The sequence below is a fragment of the Lasioglossum baleicum genome, chromosome 1 (assembly GCF_051020765.1).
Source record: "Lasioglossum baleicum chromosome 1, iyLasBale1, whole genome shotgun sequence".
Lineage (NCBI taxonomy): Eukaryota > Metazoa > Arthropoda > Insecta > Hymenoptera > Halictidae > Lasioglossum > Lasioglossum baleicum.
Genome location: NC_134929.1, coordinates 19,139,205 through 19,158,146, shown reverse-complemented (window position 1 = coordinate 19,158,146; position 18,942 = coordinate 19,139,205). Strand labels below are relative to the sequence as shown.

The following is an 18,942-nucleotide window of genomic DNA, read 5'->3' as shown; positions in this document are numbered from 1 at the left end:
GAGTGTCCTATCCGGGTGGGGAGATCCTTCTGGGGAGCTCTTCTCAAGTTGTAACAACATAGTCATCCTCTGAAGCTGTTCCACCACCGTTGTTTATTTCTCGGCGCTGTTTATCCAATCGATCGGATATCCGTGTATCAAGGCTGAATGCTCGCCGATTATATCCCTCTCCGGTCGAGAGCTATCTTTACGATTATTCTTCTAAAGGATTCCGCGATTTCCCGATTACCCGGAGGCATCATTCTCCGGGGGCTCACGTGCTCGAGTCCCCCGCTATTATCGTCTGTCTCCGCGTTTTCGTGTCGATTAGCTCTCTGTTCGGGATCACCGTTTCCTTTTACGACTGGTTCGCGCGCACATAACTCGGCGGATCCTTAATCCGTCAACTGTTTGCTCTTTCTCTCCCGGTCAGAGCGGAATTGAAGCTGGCCCCGTAAAATTGATAATTTCCACGTTTTATTACACTAAACGCGATATCCCGTTTCCCGAGGAAAAACATAGGAGAGACGTTGATTCGATTCGAGAGAGATGGTTGGTTCCGGAACATCGTAAAAGGTCCAACAATGCGAGTGCCCTCTTCCTCTTCCTCGGATACACCTGCGCGAGTTTGTCGGCAATTTGCTTAGCCTAGCGGATTCACAGAGAGCTTAGCCTGTTTGCAGAGGACTCTGGATCGTCGCAGGTCTCCGTGTCACTACGCGGACGAGACCGCAAACCTCCTAGTTTGCTTTTAGATAGCCGATACCACCGGTCGGGATATCTTTCGATTCGAAGATAACGCGTCTGGTATTAGAAGGGCCCGTCATATCCGGTCTGGAGTTATACACACAAATCCAGATTCGGAGGACTCCATACGACGGCCCTCAAAACTTTTTCGTGAATCCGTAATCATGATTGTCGTATAAGGGTCGATTCATGCTCATCCGGTTCCGAGATTCGGACCGAGTATTCTTACCCAGGTTTAAGCGAAACCGAAGAAAAGTAGCAGATCGGAATCGACGGACCAGCTCGGTTACGAACGGTTTCACTTAAACCTGGGTGAGAATACTCGGTCCGAATCTCGGAACCGGATGAGTATGAGTCGATCCAAAGAGAATGACACGTGGCACGAACGTCGATCGTTCCGAGGAAATAATCCCAGTCTGTACGTGTGGTCGCGTCAAGATGTTCAACGAAAAACCAACGCTCGGGAGAAGGGGACAATAAAATTCTCGGCTTATCGCGTCAAACATCCTTGGTTCGGGTGTCGCATCGCAACGCTCGCCGAGCTTGTGACTGTGAAAACCGACCAGCGCGGCGGTCTCGAGGAGATAGTGTTCTTCGATTGCCACTTGTCCTTGTGTGCCTAGGATTTCGTCCAGCCTCCTCGTGCGGGAAAAACGACGGGGGTCTCGGCAAACAAACCGTTCCACACCGACATCCACTTCTCTCGCGCCCACTGTCTCCCTCGGAAACTGCGGGGACGGACCGACATCTCCCGCGGCTCGTAGAATCCTTCAAATCTAACTGTCTGATGGTAGACTAAGGATTTTACGCATTTATCAGTTCGTATTCCTGCACAATTTGCTCGCATAATGATCCGCACAGTGGACACAGGTTCATTAACTGCAATAAAATGTACATTGATCTACTTGTAATGTTAGTCTGAAAACATTCACGAAAGTGAACCTAAAATTTGAAATACACAGTTTACAGATTCGTGTCGGTCATAAACATGCTAAACATGTCGTTGGATTTTACGTCTCGGGCTTCGCAGAAGAACCGAAGTCTAATTCGAACTTGGAAAAATTATTCTGTTTGAAAGAAAGTCCGCTCACCAAACCTCCACAGAAGCATTTCTCTAATCCCACCAATCACAAATCAAAGAAATAGTATCCATCATTCAAGATCAGGGTTTCCCAGACTATGTTCCGCGGAATGCCACACAGTGGTCTGGATTGGAAAATCGTGTGCCTTTTTGCCCAAAAACGAACTTTCTCGTATCCAATCAAATGTCCACAGACCTCGGAAATGAAGAAAATAGTACAATTTAATAAATATTATAGTTGTAATAAGCATTGAAAGTTGGACATTTTAAAAGGAGTATTTTTCATGAGCAAAATTGCTTCTCTTTGATGCAATGCCCTGCCGTTCCTATTTAATATTTTCACTCGCTTTTTTTTTTTTTAAATTGAAGAGCAGACTTTTGGGATAAAAATCATATCTTTCTATTATCAATTAAAGTAAATACTCTATTTAAATAATAATGCTCAATGACGTAAGAAAAATTTGTGTGAAGTCCTTTCTATTTAAGAGAGTATATATCTTTAAAGTTTAGCCGAGTTTAGCTTTCTAAAAAATTGGAATATTTTTAGTACACCTTCCTATAAATAATCATGAAAGAGTTAATTCCTCCCTCGTCCCTCTGCTCAAATTATTATTGTTTAAAACTATTAACGTTGGACGCGGTATCGCATCAATTGATGAAACTCAAGGGCCGTTGAATATGAATCTGATGTCAAAATTACAAAACACAAAATGGCGGTAGGGTTGTGAAAAAATTATTTATTTCCACAAATAGTTGGTAATAGAATGTTTGCGAGGTATATTATTGGTACAAATTATTATCAGATGACTTGAGATAGCGAAAAATGTAAGATTTTAGTGTTAAATATTGCATCCGAGGTAATTCTTTAGTATTAAAATGTAAGAGAAGTTTCTCAGTTCAGTTTCGTTCCGATATTTCACTCGCATCTAGTAAAATAAAGATATAAGGTACTAGACTCGTTTCCAGGATTGCAAGGGTGCGGGATCCGCATTCTCATTTCTCGATGATAGAAACACGGGGTTTTTCAGTAGTCAAAAACGCTAGATAAGAGATCGATCTAGGACGCTATCTGCCTCCAAAGTCCTATTTTTTCGTTTACGAGCCGTAATTTGCATTATTCGGCAGCATGTAGCTACGAAAATAGCTGCATGCGCATTTGTATGCTTTCGAATAATGCAAATTACGCTGTAAGATTATATTAAAATCTTTTTTTTTTAATAAAAAATATCAACGAAAATTAATAAAAAATTATTGTTTAACAAATGCAAAAAATATTTAATTACCTATAGTTAAAAATGATTATTTTTAAACTATGTTTAGTGAAAATTTAATTGCAATATCTCTAGTGGTTCCAAAGTTATAACAAACCGGCACACGATTTTCCGATCCAGACCACTGTGCGCCAGTGTTCCGCTGAACCCGAATAGGTGTTCCTTTCTCATTCTGAAAAATGAATGTATAATAAGTGTATTTGTGTATATTTTGTAACTCGAGGGACACGTCCTGGAGTCTTTTTGTCCGGAACAGATTGTTTCCGTACATTCCCGCCAATATACATACATAACATTTTTTAAAAATTTTACTAGTAGGTTGCACGTCCGATGTTTCAGCCGTTAATAATAATTGATAAAATCAATCATGTATAATTCACGACACCACGGACGTGAGATAGGAATTACCCAACCTAAAAAATAAGCTGTGTTCCGTTAAAATTTCCGGGTTAGTGTTCCATTGCAGAAAAAGTTTGGGAAAACCCTGTTCCAGATGGTCCACCTAGACGTTAGAATTCAGTTTCCCGAAAGGTCCAACATCAACATTCGCGTTTCCCCAGTTCGATTCCGATTGGGGTAAATAGAATGTTGAGAAGTTGGTAGCTTAATCTCGTTCTCCGGGAATGTGGGTGGGCTGAGCTTTCCGTGGATGATCCGTAGGAGAGGTGGTCGATGTTTAACGTGTGTCAGCTCCGTTGATAGTGAAACGGGAGCCGATTTGTATCCAAGTTGAGTCTTCTGATCATACGATCTCTCGTTCCAGGAAGCAGCGACGAAGGCGAGTCGACGTCTGGCACGCCGGTCGGCACCGGTGCCGGTGACAACGCTGAGATGGAGGAGAACGGGTCGATTAGAGGTGGTAGCAACAGCAACAGCAACACTGTGTACAGGGACTTGAAGGTTCTGCACGCGACCAGCGCCCACGATGTCCCGCAGGACTACAATCCTCAATCGAGGCCTGCTTATCAACGAAGCTACTCTCCAGCCGTGGACAAGCAACCAAGCTACGAAAAGGATCCACACAGAGCGTCGTCCAGGGAAGACGAGAAGTCCTGGGACTACGAGAAAACCGACCGCAAAGACTACTCCAGTTCCCGGGACGCTTACAGGACCGATTCCTATCGTGAGTGAAAAGGATTTTTTTTCCTTCCCTTTGAAAGTAGTACCGCTGCCACGTCATCGCGCCGGCTAATTGCGCAAATTAGAATACTGGGTCAACCGCGGCTGTTAATGTTACGAATTACGGTGTAAATTGTCGCGAGACGTGGCGCTTAATTGTCCGGATTAGAATAGTAGGTTATCGCGGGCGAGCCGGTTATCGAGAGGATTTAATTTACTAAATTACGATGTGGCTGCTAGCAGCGCTCTAGCGGTTCTAGGTGTTATTGTTTCCCTGGATCGTATGCTAATTAGCTTTATTATGCAAAGTGTTCGACTACGTGTGTCAGATTGTGTAAAAAGAGCGAGTCTAAAAAATTCTGAAGTCCAAGACGAACGTCGAGAGCAAGGATTTTAATGAATAAAAAGGTTGATTCGCTGTTTTCACATGAAATGCAACATCATCGAGTACCGTGGAAAATTTTGCTGATCGACGCAAGGGTTGAAAACTTGTCTATCGCTCGTCGAAGCGGAGGGGTAGGAAATGCTCGTCACACGCAGTCGAACACAGTGTATCGCAGTGTTTACGATGTCTACGGTGGCTACAGCTTTTCCGTTCGCAGAGGACGCGGTGAAGCAGGAGCAGAAGGAGCAGTCGAGCCGCGAGTGGGTGTCACCTGTGCCGGAAGTCGAGGTGGGAGGTTCATCGCCCGGGGGTCCTCACGTTCGAGCGAGGAAGGACATTCCGCGGGGTGCAAGGTTCGGCCCGTTCCTCGGGAAATGGGCTAGCGAGCCTTTCAACCCCCGCTACGCGTGGGAGGTGAGTTGCATTTCTTGCTTATCGGCGCCGTCGTTGTTGTCGCGATGTTATCCCGGAATTTCGAGGCGCGGATAAACGAAGCCGGGCGTATATCGACACGGTCGCCGACCGTTTCAGAAATACTCGTTCGAAGAAACGCGATCGTATCCCGGGAAAGCGAGTCGAATAATCTCCGTTTAGGTCGTGCGTTTAGGGTCGCCCGCAGAACCGAGGATTCGCAGGCGATATCATCTCGCGCTGTGCTCCTCTTCCGACCGTTTGAAAGATGATCGATCTGTTTACGGCTCGGGATCGGAGCGGAGGAATACTCTGCCGGAAAAACCAGTGTCGGTGGGCTTGCTATCCTGCTATAATCCCGGGTATTATCCGGCAGATGCCGAAGACTCGAGAGAAAGAGAGAGAGAGAGAGGGATACGGATAGACAGAATCGTCTCCTCTCTTCGACGACAGACACCTGGTCGGGCTCGTTCGTCGAAGGTGTCATCCATGTTGACAGATCTGTCAATTGGCTTACCTCGGACAGTTTCTCGCTTTCCCTGTATCTCTCTTTCACGTTCCAGTTCTGAAAATTCCTTCGAGGCCGTCTCCGTATTTAAGTCGACCGTGAAATCGATGGTCCGGAGTCAAAATCGGGAGAAACCGTCCGTGAAATCGTTCCAGGAGAGCGGTGGCACGTTCGTTCCGAAAACCGATCGAAATTGCGACTATAATAAAATCACCGGTAATGCCGGTAATTTATAAAATTTTCCTCTGATTATATCGGTCGAGGCACGGGTCCGGTCGCGAAAAACGCCGGCCATTATAAAACGGGATTATGGCTGTGAGCGAATCCGGTGACTGGACGGCAGCGCGTACCGGTCCAGGGGGTGTGATAGATATGATAGCGGCAGCGTTATGTTACGTTAGCGCATGTCGCACTGACAAAATGTAAATGGCGCCATCCATCTAACTGCCGACAAAAAGGCAGCCGGGGCCAACTGTCGGGCCGGCGATTACAGGATCGATTAAAGCCAAACTACCCCTTCGTTTCGTCGGGCCGATCTATCAACCCCACGCGCGCGCGAACGTGCGAGCGCACGACCGGAGAAACGGGAAAGCGGAAAGCATCGCCGACGGAGATCTCTGCGCGGCCCCCGCTCAATTCTCACCGCGTTTCCCGAATCTGTTCACGTTATAAAATGTTTTTACTCTGTGTCGATGATTCCTCGGGAGAAAGACGCGGCGGTTACGAGGGGAGGAAAGGAAAAAATGATTTTGTCCGCTCGAAATCCGTGGAATCGGTGAAACCGCGATTTACATCACACAGTGCTAGTAACGAACCCAACCGTCGAGCGTGATCCTTTTCTGAAATCGGAGAAATCTAGGAGGGATCCCTTTCGTTCGATTCGCACGCTATCCCCTAAGCCTAATCCTTTTCTCACATTCCCCGGGAAAGAGCGAACTTCTCGCGCGATCGAAGGGGACGGAAGCGGAATCGTCGCGTCGGTACGTTCGATTTTCTGCGACGGAAACCGACGCGTTGTTCGGAAAGGTTGCAGTTCATTTAAACTGTTAGGCGAGGAAACAATCGTTATACAAGAATACTTTTTTATATGCTGCACACCTCCGTGTTCCGTGTTACGATCTCGTTTCAAACGCTTTACTGTTGTAGGTAATGCTAGACTGCAGGTCTTTATGCAGAATAAAAAGCTAGTTCTAGTAGAATGGTTTATTGATTTCCCTATAAAATGAAATTATAAATGTTTTAAATGTTACTTGCACATTTTTGCTATGAATACGTAAAATCCGCAGTGCAATTATCATAATATTATCATGAGCAACATTTCTGGAGCGAGAAGATAGTGAATTAGGCGTGTCGCGCGAATAGACCCCGGGCAAGAGGGTGCAAAAAACGATCCCCTAAATCGAGTATTTTCCCCGCATTTCGTGGACACTTACGGTATACACACCTGAAACGGAAGGGAGACGGTTTGGAAGGGAGGTATCGGTGGTACCCCACCTGCCACGCTGGCCGATCCTCGTTTTTCGGATCCTCGCGGAGGGCTGGCGACGAGAAACTGGCAGAAACCCGGGAGGAAGAGCCAGAAAGGGGAGGATCCACTTTTTCCGGTTGCGTTTTGCTCGGTGACGCGTGATCCGCAGAGTCGCGGCGTGCCTTCGTGGCGACTAAACCAATCTTAGGCTTAGCTCACTCGTCCGTGAGACCCTCGCGTCGAGGGTACCGCTCCAATTTGCCGAGTGATCTCGAGAACCCACCTCAAATGATCAATCTTGTGGCGTTTATTGCATCGGTCGTCCTTGTTACGCACTTCCACTGCGATCGTACATTTATTGGTTATCCTGTATTATTTTAACCTCTGTTCAATATTTCATCGCATTGACAAGTCTGTCGCTCCCTGGAGAGCAAAATTCTTATTCGAATGGGTGTCTGGGACAAGAGCCTATGTCAGGTTTTTTAAATTTTGAACTCAAACCTGAATAGCAATAATGAAAACCAACTGAACATTACATAGGCCCTTGTTCCATTGGAGAAAGACTGAAAATTGAAAGACTTGTTTTACAGTTTGTTTTATTAAATGTTAAAGCAAAATAAGTTCCTAATTTGAGCTTCTACGAAATGTAAAAAACCTAAGATAGTCTTCTTCCAGACATCCAATCATTTAACCATTAGAAAATATAATTATATTTAATTAAATTAACTTCGCTTCGTTTGCATTACTATCTAAAAGGTAATAATGTTGTTCACCAGGGATGCAAGCTTTCGTAATAGTCAGGATTTCCATACGGAGGGTCCGGTTCCACGATCCGTACAATCGGCCACCCCCTCGAAATTGCCGTTCACTGCTCGTTGATCGGCATATTGGAAGCATCGTCGATTCTTCCGCGTGATCGCTGACGGCCCCTCTCGAGGTCTCTCTCTTTCTTTTCACGAGAGAGCGAATGCGAGCAAAGAGATCGCGAGAGGATCGACAGAGAAAGAGAAAAAGGAGCGGAAGATCGGTTGTTTTTCATAGTGAAGCGGGCGCACGCGGCTCGATGATCGCGCGGACCACTTTTTCGTGAAATCGGCTGGAAGGCCGTGCCATTAGCGGCGTATGTCGCTGACAAATCATATAAATGGCGACACTCGACGAAGCGTGTCCTCGCGTAAACCGCACGAGAGCCACCCCACTGTCCAATAATGAGAGGAATCGTGCCCGCAAAAAGAGACCGCGCGCGGCGGCCTTTTTCGACCCACCCTCGCATCGCTTTCGCAAAAAATCCCCGTTTGGGAACGTTACTTCATGGTCAACACTGACGCTCGAAAAGTCTCACATTTTTCTCCAACGATTATTGAAATTTTAAACATAAATACCTGGATTAAGAAACAGTGAAACATTCTTCAAATATTTTTAGAGAAAGAAATGTCTGAGTGGCTTCTTGCAATTGAAGCAGACAATTTTTATTTTTCATACGAATCCGCAGTCTAGCGGTGTCAGACCGTTTCAATTGTGAAATCATTGATCTATGCAAGCGACTGTAACAATTCATCAACGGTATTTAGGGCAGATCTAGCGTTAATCGGCGAGCGCATTACTCGCGCACCCTTCTCGTGTTTCCTCGAGAAACGATCTTCATTGAAATAACAATGTCCGGAGAGCGGACTGGACTGGTTTTCCTCGCACGCCCACCACTTATACGAGGGCTTCCGCAAGGATCCTCGAGGAACGTAGGTGGTTCCCTTATTGTGGATATTATTAAATTCTTGCCCGATTCGTATGCACGTAGACAATCGACGTGTCCGTCGTGTTCCGTCGGCACAATGCATAACACCGGCGCCCCATTATTCGTGGACATTGTCCAGGTGAACTGGTCCTAGGGGCGTTGCTGGAGGTCAAGCCCCGGAAGTGATTCGACAATGAGCCACATTATGCTCGACCCCCTTTGCTTCTCCACCTTCTCCTCCTCCAGGACTCGGTTCCTTACGTCGACGTAGGCCTTTCTCGATTTGCGCGTCGATTCTCTCTCTATCTCCCCCTCTCCTTTTTGCAAGCATCGCCGAGTTTCGCGAATCGGCAGAAGGGTGTTGGGTTCGACACCGAGACTGACCTTCGATTTCTCAAGGCGTAGGGTTACCGTACAAGCCGGGACCCGTGATCCACGCCATTTGAATTTCTGTAACCGGAGAAAGAAGCGGCCAGGGAAAAATCGGCAGGAAACAAGTGACAATCAAGTGGCGCGGGGAATATCCGGCTTTGTGCCACCGGACCAGGATCCCCCGGTCATCATGCGAATCGTGCACCGGTCAACGGGGTAGAGTCCGACTTGCAACCCTTCGACGAAACATTTCTACCCACCGATAAAATTCTACTTTGAAAATTGAAGTTTTCAAATCGCAATCAACTTCCAATCGACGACGCGACAGATCGAGTAATCTGGCCCCATAGTTTCCTTAGACCATTATTTCAAAGGAGACGTCAGAAAGGCATTTTCTGCTAGAGATAGATTGTTAACCTTTCCAGAAAGTCGGACTAATTTCTCAGACGTTGTTGCTTAAAATCTTCGAGTCTAAAACTCTTTCATCGGATTGAATAACTGTTGAAATAAATGGAGGTACTGGAGGCAGTGTCGAGTAGATGAAATTAGGAAATTCAGAGCGCTGCGAAATTTCCGTTCGGCATGCACCGAGGGCTGCATACGTTATCCTTGGCGAGGACGAGAATGCAAGGGGCCACCGGCGGCTAACTAGTCCTTTTCTCGAGGACCGGGTTTTTTGATTGACGGGTTTGGTCAGGCTCGCTCGCGGCCGCACCTTCTCCTATTATGTTAATGCACCTATGACACAGCTTTGTACGGTCCGAATCGTTAACGTGTATATTTTGACATTTAAATTCTACCGGCAACGAGTTCCAGGCCTCTCTCCCCTCGAGCAACCCTTGCGTTCCGTTTCTCCGTGACTTTAGAAAATTATAGAAATGTTCTGCTTCTTCGGCAGACGATTGTCTTGTCCCCTTAGATATTGGTGGATCTCGTTGCACGTGTCCTCCCCGCGTTCCTATAAATCTCGTTCGGTCTTTCTGTGTGTACTTTCGCCGAAAGGAGCCGGCACGCACCGAGATTCAACTGTAAGGCTTTAACCGAGGCTTTCTTTCTGTGAAACCAGCTGTAAACCGGGCTGCTCTCTCTCGCTTCGCCACCCCATCGTACCCCTTGGCTTCTCGTTTCTCTGGGGTGGCAACCGGAGGGTGATAAATCTCGTCCGCTCGTTACCCCACTATCTGTCGATAATAGACATAACAGACACGTGTTGCCCGGTCGCCAGGCTGACCCGGCTGTCCCGTACAATGGAGACGCGTCCTAGGAATCATCGTCTTCAAAAGACATCGCTCTCCTCGACACTCCTCGTCCCTCGGACCTTCGACCCGCTGCGATCTACCACCCCAGTTGACGCCAAAGATATCCCGGACGACATCTCGTTGCTCCGGGGAGCCTGCAGTTTATTAAATTTATTCGGCGACTATTAGGGTTCGAGCTGCTTTCAATTAACACGCGCAACGCCCCGCGAATTTTCTCTGCTTCACACGAGTTCCGTTTATTTGTTTCATAGAAGTTCTTCTTTGTTCATAGAATGACACTCTTTACTTGCTAAATCATGAAGTTCTCACCCGGAGTTGGGCAAAAATTTAATCAACGATTGACGATTATATTTCTATCTCAATCGTTAATTGCAACTAACGATTAATCTCCTAGTTTAGTAGTTAATTGCGGTTAACTTGGGAATAATGATTCCCAATCCATTCCCGATCTTGCGATTAACGATTACATTCCTTTCAATTGCAATCGTCAATCGGATAATTCATTAATCATTAACTGCTGAAACTTCGAAATGAAATACGGAATCAAAACTGTATGAATACTGAAAAAATCTTTTGTTGAGATATATTTCTGTCAATTCTCCATCTCCGCTCTCTGTCTCTATCTCCCTCCTTATTACAATTTATGGATAGATCGTATGGCGATTAACTTCATCGATCGATTGAATCAATCTCCGATTTTTCGATGATTTCCTCCTTGAATTAACGATTGACGATTAACTTCATCAATCGATTGAATCAGTCTCCAATTTTCCGATGATTTCTTCTTTTAATCAACGATTGACGATTAACTTCATGAATCTTCTAATCTCTGATTACTTTTTTAATCGTACACATTAATCAATCAATCTTGATTAAAATTTTAATCGATTAATGCCCAACTCTGTTCTCACCTTACGCTGTAATCTAGTTAATTTCTAAGATTTCGTGATAATTAAATGTTGTACCCGACATTGCGACAGACTGGAGGGAAACTGATTTTCTTTCGTAATATGTTTAATACGAGTTACGTCGTTTTTATTCGACGGGAAGGATCGTTAAGACGCTGCTAATATCGCGAATTTGAAACGGCCTGCGTCGTAAGGGGCGGTTCGAAACTTTGCGAGTTGATAATAAACGCATTGGCTCCCTGGTTTCTCATTGTCACCGGTCTCTCCGCTTCTCTGGTCCCCTCGCCAACGTGTTCTCCCTCTGACGGTCTCTCTCGTTCTCTGTCTCCGGCGTTTAGGTAGTTCCATGGGGTTGACGGCGGTACAGACGCCGGATAGGGCCTCCGCGTGTGTAGGAAGCCGTTCCTCGTCTTCGCCGGTGTGAACTTAATTGAACTTGTTCGCCAACTCATAACGAGAAGTCGAGCAAGTGCTCTCTCCCGGTTATAATTTACGGGAAACAATCGCCGCCTTTGATGTGCTGCCGATTGTCTCGGGATCTGCGGGACCGGTTACTCTTTGCCCGGTGAAGAAGGGGGCCGACGCGACACGGCCGGGTACGTAGAACGGAGACGATTACCTACCCGGCCCCCTAAGAAATTTCGAAATCTTCCGCAGATCCGATCCCCCAACCTCTCTGCGAATTTCTCTCCTTTGACGGAAACAATGTCTCGGCCGTTTGATGCGGTAACCACGTAGTTAACGATTACAGAGTTGCACGGGATTTTCGAAAATTGGCTCCCGTTGCCGGGTCCTGCTCGACAGCGCTGGGTAAACACAATTATTATTCTTAAAAACACTCTTGTTTCCATTTCGATGTTTCCTTTAGCTGTCTTGAAATTGTAGACAGCAATTCCGTAATTAATTCCGAAGTATTTCTTCTTCTTCTTATTTGAAAAATTTCTTCTGAGATCCAATTATATTTTAGAAAATCCTCGCAACAACAGTTCCGACAAACAAAGGGAAGGCGTAGGTTAACCAGGAATACGTTTAATTTACAAAATCAGGGTCTCCGTTCGACACCGGTTCGGTTGATGAACTAATCATTAAATTTGCGTTGTCGTTGTCCATAATATTCACCGCGGGCGTGCGTTCTGCTCGCCCGTCGCTGCGCATTCAAAATGCAAACTCAATCCCGACCGCGACTCGAAAAGCAATCAACGGGGCCAGTCATTGTTCCCCAGCGCGAAAGAACGGGGGGAAGAGAAGAAATCGCGTTTCACGGGGACGTTTGATCAATTCGATGATATCCGTGTCGTTTTTATAAAATTGCGACCGTCCGCGTATTAACCTGAAACTCCACAGCATTGGAATCGCGTTGGTTGCGCGACGATTTCTCGGATTAACCGGAGCCGTTGAATTCTTCAGCGTAGTATCGCTCCGAATATCACCGCGAGATTGGCAGAATTTGCAGCTTGCGATCCCTCGCGCGGTTTGACAGATTGTGTGCACACACGGGCAGCGCGCAGGTTCCGCCACAATGACCGAACTAATCTGGTCAGGTTCGGGGAGGTAGCCTAAGTTCAATATACACAGGAATACACTGCAGCCTGGAGGCGTTTCGCGTGTGTGCCTTCCGCTATTGGTCTGCATTAATCACGACGCCGCCGGTAAGCCTGAGCTGCGCGGTTTCCGACCGTCGACTTAATTGTCCCCTGTGTTCCGGAGGGATTCATGAATCGGGATGCACTTGCGTGGAGAAACACACCGGGCTCGCGTAACGCAGCCCTAATCACGAATATCGGCTAATTAGATCAGGGCTTTGCTCGGCTCCCGGCGATATGTCGAGGCTTGTTCGCCAGCTTCCAAGAAGCTTAGCCGACCCGATCATTCGTCGAAGGAGAAGGGAAATTACCGACACAAATTTCACCGACAATATTTCACCGACTCCAGATCTGACCGACAATAGCTTCGGCCGACAACGCCTTTGATCCACAACAACTTAAGACGACCACAGTATGTATTAGCATACAGTAGTATATCATACTGTGTCTCAAGTCGTTGTGGATCAAATTCGTTGTCGGTCAAAGCAATTGTCGGTCAAATCTGGAGTCGGTGAGATTTGTGTCGGTGATTTCCATGGGACCCAAATAACGCTAACATAGTATTTTCCACTTTTTCGGGCCAAATAGACCACTGTGTACCGTGTCAAGATAAAGTTTAACCTTAGCAAATCATTTGTAATATACGTTAACATTAAAATATATGTTTCAAAGAAGAATCTTACGCACAAGAATTGCAAAATAGCTTTGATTCAAAGTCTCGTGTTTTCCTCTTAACTGCATCGTCCCGGTTTAGGGGGGCGAGGCGTGGCTTCAGATCTCGAGGAGAATCGAATCAGCCGATTTTGGCAAATTTTCTGGCAGGCCAGCCTCTCTAATGATCGATCATATAAGGGGCTGGCAGTGACGCGACTCGGATATAATTTATACCGCTAGATAGGCCGAGGGTAGCTTCCCTTAGAAATACGCTGGATGGGGGCCGAAAGAGGTTCTGAGTCGGTCGGGGGTGGCATCTGTTTCGCGTTAGACACGGGTCGAAGGGCACCGTTTGCTCCGTCATTACTTGCATTACTTTCCTGCTACGAGTCAAGTGGGTCAAGTACGGGGAAACGCGTGTCCAATCTCTGGGAAACACGGCGAACCAATAATCTCTTGATAATATGGAAACTTCGGGATCGAGATGTCACTTGTATCGTGTAGACGCTGTTCCCTGATCTGTTAACTCGAACCTAGGAAATGATAGGGAATGAACGATTTTATTAGTAAACTTTTGTTTATAATTATGCTTTTATGAAACTTACACCGACATATTCGCGACATTTTTCTGGTTGAAACGGTTCCAAACACGGTACAATTCGGACCATATTAACCTGTTTCATCCACGATACAGTAGAACCTCGAGTATCCGAACTAGCTAGAAAGAGACACGAGTGTTCCGATAACAGAATAATTACCTAGTTACAGTGCTAAATCTTTCGCGATTTAAATGTTCTCGGAACGACGTCGTGTTTGGACTCATTCGAATCAGAAAACTCTGACAAATATGTTGGCGATCGTTTCATAAACATTAATAATTAATCGTTTCATAAACAATTCGATTTCTTGGCAATCAAGTCGCCAAACATTGGTTTAATCCGCCGCAAACGTGCATCCGTAGGAGAAGTCGATCGTCTTCCGATTGGCGTCGGACGATCGATTAAGTACCGATACGCGCCGCCGCTTGCGTAACAAGGAAGTTGATTTATGGCGGACGGAATACGGCGCGATTGGTTATCAAAAATGCAATTAACCTTCGCTCGGCGAATCGGTCGAATCCGCTTCTGGCGGTGTAGGAATTAGTGAATTTCGTGCAGGTCCCGCGTGGCGTTGTCGTAGTCGTAGCTCTCGAGGATGAACGGGATGGAGCAGTGGTTCTAGGAGGTTGGCTCGTCCCAGAAATTAATTAAGGAGTGACTAAGACTGCCGGAAGGCTCCGTCAGTCGCTGGGAATCGTCCCTCCTCCCATCGGGGGGAGGGCTTTAAACTGCGCGAGGAAATTAAGCAAAGATGTCGCCAACGGTTAATGCGACGTTCGGTCGGGGGATCGCGTTCGAGCTGCACGACGCGACGCACGGAATCGTAAACACTCCTGTTATTTAGGGGATGATAATTGACCGTTTCGCTCACCCCCGCTGCGGGACGCCCAACGAATTTCTGGAAACTCTGGGAAATTCGACGGGGCGCGGCAGCTTGTTCGTTCCTCTTTCTCTTCTGGAGAGGCAGGGGAGAGTAGTATAGAATTCGATACGCCATTGTTGCGTCCAATCACGATATTAACAGCCGCTGCGATCATCATCCTCCTCTCGTTGATCGCAACAGCGAGCTCTCGCAGTCCTCTTATCGGCGATGTCAGGCTACTTCAATACCTGACAAAATGCTATTTCGAAAATCGTTATCGATCCCGCTCCGACGCGTGAAAAATCCTCGAGAACGGTTCCGCAAAGTTCCGACTCGTGGTTCACGGCACCGGGAAAGAAGCCGGGAGATGGGTTTCCCCAGGCGGGGGAGGACACGCTGTGTCGGCTAAAAGCATTTTTGCGTCGGCCATCACGGGACTATCATACGCTATCGATCCGTTTTATTCATAACTTCCGTCCCTGGTCGGACACGCTTCGCCCTCTCCTCCCGGCGGTGCCATAAGTTAGCCGTGGACAATGAATGCCGCTCATTTATTCTCCCACCCGTTTAACTCTTCTCCGTTTTGCGTCGTTCCATCCGTAGGTGGCGCGCTCGATCTTTCCATCGATCTGATCTACCGATTTCTGATCCGAACTGATCGATCCTGGGAAGACCGGAGTGGACACTGAAGTTGGAAAATTTAATCCCTCGTAATATCGAGATAGATGAAGATTTTAACACTGGAATTATCGACTGATCTGTACCGCTTTATCGGTTTGACAAGATGGCATTTATACAATTTTCCTGTGATCTGTGAAAAAGAAATTTTTATAATAATTGGATGTATGAAGAGTCTGGCGTTGGCTTCGAATGATAGCCGTCAATAATTGCTACACAATTCGTCTCCGACTCGTGTGAATTGTGGCGTCCCATTCACAAAGTCCCGGCAAGAATCGCCGAAGATCGGGGATCCAGGTAGGGATCCGCCACGATATCTTAATTTTGTGAATGGACACGTTCCACGTGACGGGCCAACTGGCCGGATAGAGGTGTCGTTCGACGGCAAAGATCACGATCAAGGATCAGTCGTCGTTCGGTGGTAGATCCTTCGGAACCTCGTCAATTATGGAGGTCCATTCAGGAGGATCCTGTAGGATCTGCCGCGCTGTCTGGCCGGCCTAACGTTCTCCTTTCTCGTGGGGTATTTTCGGTAAAACCCGGACCGCTGTGGAGCGATCTTTCGTCGACTCGTTTTTGTTGGAGGTGTGAGGTTACAATGGAAAAGGAGACGATCGCGTGTTTTGTGCAAGACACGGCTGTCCTGCCGGCCCCATGCTGCGCAGAAGAGGATTCCTCTCGTGACAGAACGTCCTGCGGATCTTCGTCCTTTCCCGGACTTTCCAAGACAGGAGAATGTCCCAGTTCCGAGCGGGTCGGGACCTATAAAAATCGTCGTTCGGGTTTTCTGAATCATTTTTCAGAGGCTCTCGTTCTTTTGGACTTATTTGAAATGTTTTGCATTGCAGCTAAATATTTACAAGACGATTCATTATAACTACTTGCAATAGTTGACAATCTTTCCAATCAATCCAGCTACGCTGAATTTTTATTATTTTTGTACGGAGTAACAATTAGCACGGAATAATAATTAGTAAAAGAGATCGTACTAATCGAGGAACTGTCTTTCGAAGCACATTTTAAACGAGTCACTTAAAACCCGAGGGAGTTGTTGATAACAAAGAAGGAAACTTCGCGGCGCCCTGTGTCGATTTCGTAGAGGAGTGGTAAACATACAAACGCACAGTTTGGTTGCTTAAACAATTGGTTCGCGTTCGCCGACAATTCCCCGCGACTGGTGATTGCCTCTATTTGGCACAGAAAGCTCAGAAGGGTTTAAGTTCCCGCAATTTTCCCAATTTCTTCCGTGTTCTCTGTGTACGCGGTATCGAAGCGAGGTTCGTCGTTCAATTATCATCGCAGGTCTCGGCTAAGCGTCGATTTTCCGAGCACGACGACGAAAAGAGAGAGAGAGAGACGGAGAGGGAGAGAGAGACGAGGCGAGCGTGTTCTCGCAGAGAGAAATCGGTGCGAAAGCCGCGCGGGTGTAATTAAAATGGTCGCGCATTTCTGCCAATTTTAGCAATTTCGCGGCGGCGCGTGCTGCGTCGTAACCGGCAAAGAGGCTCAAGGGGGGGGGGGGAATCATGCAATTATAATTTATTCGCGTGGCGCGCGCGCTTCGAGCAGCGTCGAGCTGAAGCGGAGCGAAGCAGAGCAATGCGGAGCAATGCAGAGCGGAGCAGAGAGTCTCGCTCGGTTCTCTTTCCCCGTTTCTCTCAGCTCGTTTGTTTCCGCTTCGGCCTCGTTTGTTACCCGCGTCCTCTGTTCCCTTTTCCGCGATCGCTTTTCCCGCGTGTCCGTCGACATTGTGCCGAGATAATGCTCTCCCGCAATTAATTCTCCAGCACCTCGCGACAGGAACGGCGCGAACGGAACAACGTCGGAGATGCCCGACTATTTTCGCCGTGGTTTCAAAGAATCCCCTCGTTAATGCGCGTTCCGCTTGCAACGGGAGAAGCTTCGGAACCCTCCGAGAGACCAGCTCCACTGTGCCGCGATTATGGGAGCGAACGGGATCCACGGCTAGACAAATCTGTCCTACGAATTGTTAGCACATGTCCGAGCGCGCCGACAAAGCGCTCAAAGTCCCCGCTGAGGGCCTCACAGACCCGGGCCACGAGCTTCTTCCCAAAAACCGTGAAAGACCTCGCTCCCCTCCAGGTCTAGAGGAGCCATTTATTAACGTCCGACGTTCGGTGAAACTTAATAGCCTGTTCGACATCGAAATTTTTAAAACCAGAAACTCGCGCATCTCGACACGCTCGATTTCATTCCGGAGGAACGAACAGGTTCGCGAACTCGAGTTCTCGGATCTTATGTATTTCGCGGGAATACTGTTTCACGGACCGGCGAGCTTTGCGCATCATTGTCGGAGGTGTCGCTCGCGAGAGATCCTAATCTGTCGCGTCGCAGGGTTCCATTGTGGCGGGTCGTTCGTGCCCATCTTCCGGAAACGCTCCTTAGCGGCCGTGCCCTGCTAAACTGGCCATTATGACCGAGCCTACCACCTCACACCCTCTTTCTTCGTGTTCCCTTTCGCCAAACTGTCCCACTTCTTATTCCCGCATTACAGGGTATTACTAGTCTACCGGCTACCTGAGCTACCGTGGGTCGATCACTGATACTCGACGGTGGCTCCTGAGAAATCATTGATCTCGCCGAAAATCGAGAATCAACGCTACTCTCCTCGATCTCGCTTCTTCGGGAAACGGTGGCAATGCTCATACGGTTCGGTTACGATCGAAGACGACCTGTTTGTCAGAGGCTGTTGAGCACGAATTGGGAAGTGTCGATGCGCGAGTAAATACCAGGAGGATCATCCGATGTTTTCACAGTTTACTCGAGCCACGAGGATTATCCAGGCTGCCAGGACCACGGTTTGTCTCTCTCTTTCTCTCCCCCCCCCCCCTTTCTCCAGGAGAGAACAGCTCCCGGTTCTCAGATGCTCGGTAACCGTGATTACTTACCTGCAAGGTAGACGCTTATCCACCTGCGAGATTCATTGATTTTTATGGACGCAGCGAGAGCTAGTTGCGAGAGCTACCGGCAGGTGGTACGGCAAATTCACCGGTCGCAAACTTACGATATCCTCTAAGGGTGCATTTATAGTGGAGCTGCGAACATCGATGATAGCGGCGCGGTGAAAAGAAACCAACATTCGTTACAACATTTCGACACATATTAATGAAAAAGTACATATGTATTTCCTTTGTTTTCCTTTTTTTTTCACCGCACAACTCACCTCGCTGCTCCACTATAAATCCATACTAAGATCCATCTATGATAACCGCTGGATTGGCGTAGGACACTTCTAATTTCGAGTGGAGGGTGTATTGTCTCAGTAGAAACTGCAGTAGAAACTCAAAAAGAGAATTGACACCTGT

At 47.2% G+C, this 18,942-nt stretch overlaps 1 protein-coding gene across 3 annotated transcripts in view; it reads left to right on the top strand.

Annotated features, from left to right (window-relative positions):
* The window catches only part of LOC143214177 (transcription factor hamlet), a 92,575-nt gene that overhangs the window by 52,365 nt on the left and 21,268 nt on the right, over positions 1-18,942 (top strand). For all 3 annotated transcript variants that reach the window (XM_076434920.1, XM_076434902.1, XM_076434911.1), the window contains exons 2-3: positions 3,842-4,201; positions 4,800-4,996. In XM_076434920.1, the coding sequence (XP_076291035.1) occupies positions 3,842-4,201; positions 4,800-4,996 (557 nt within the window). The remainder of the gene's footprint in view (positions 1-3,841; positions 4,202-4,799; positions 4,997-18,942) is intronic.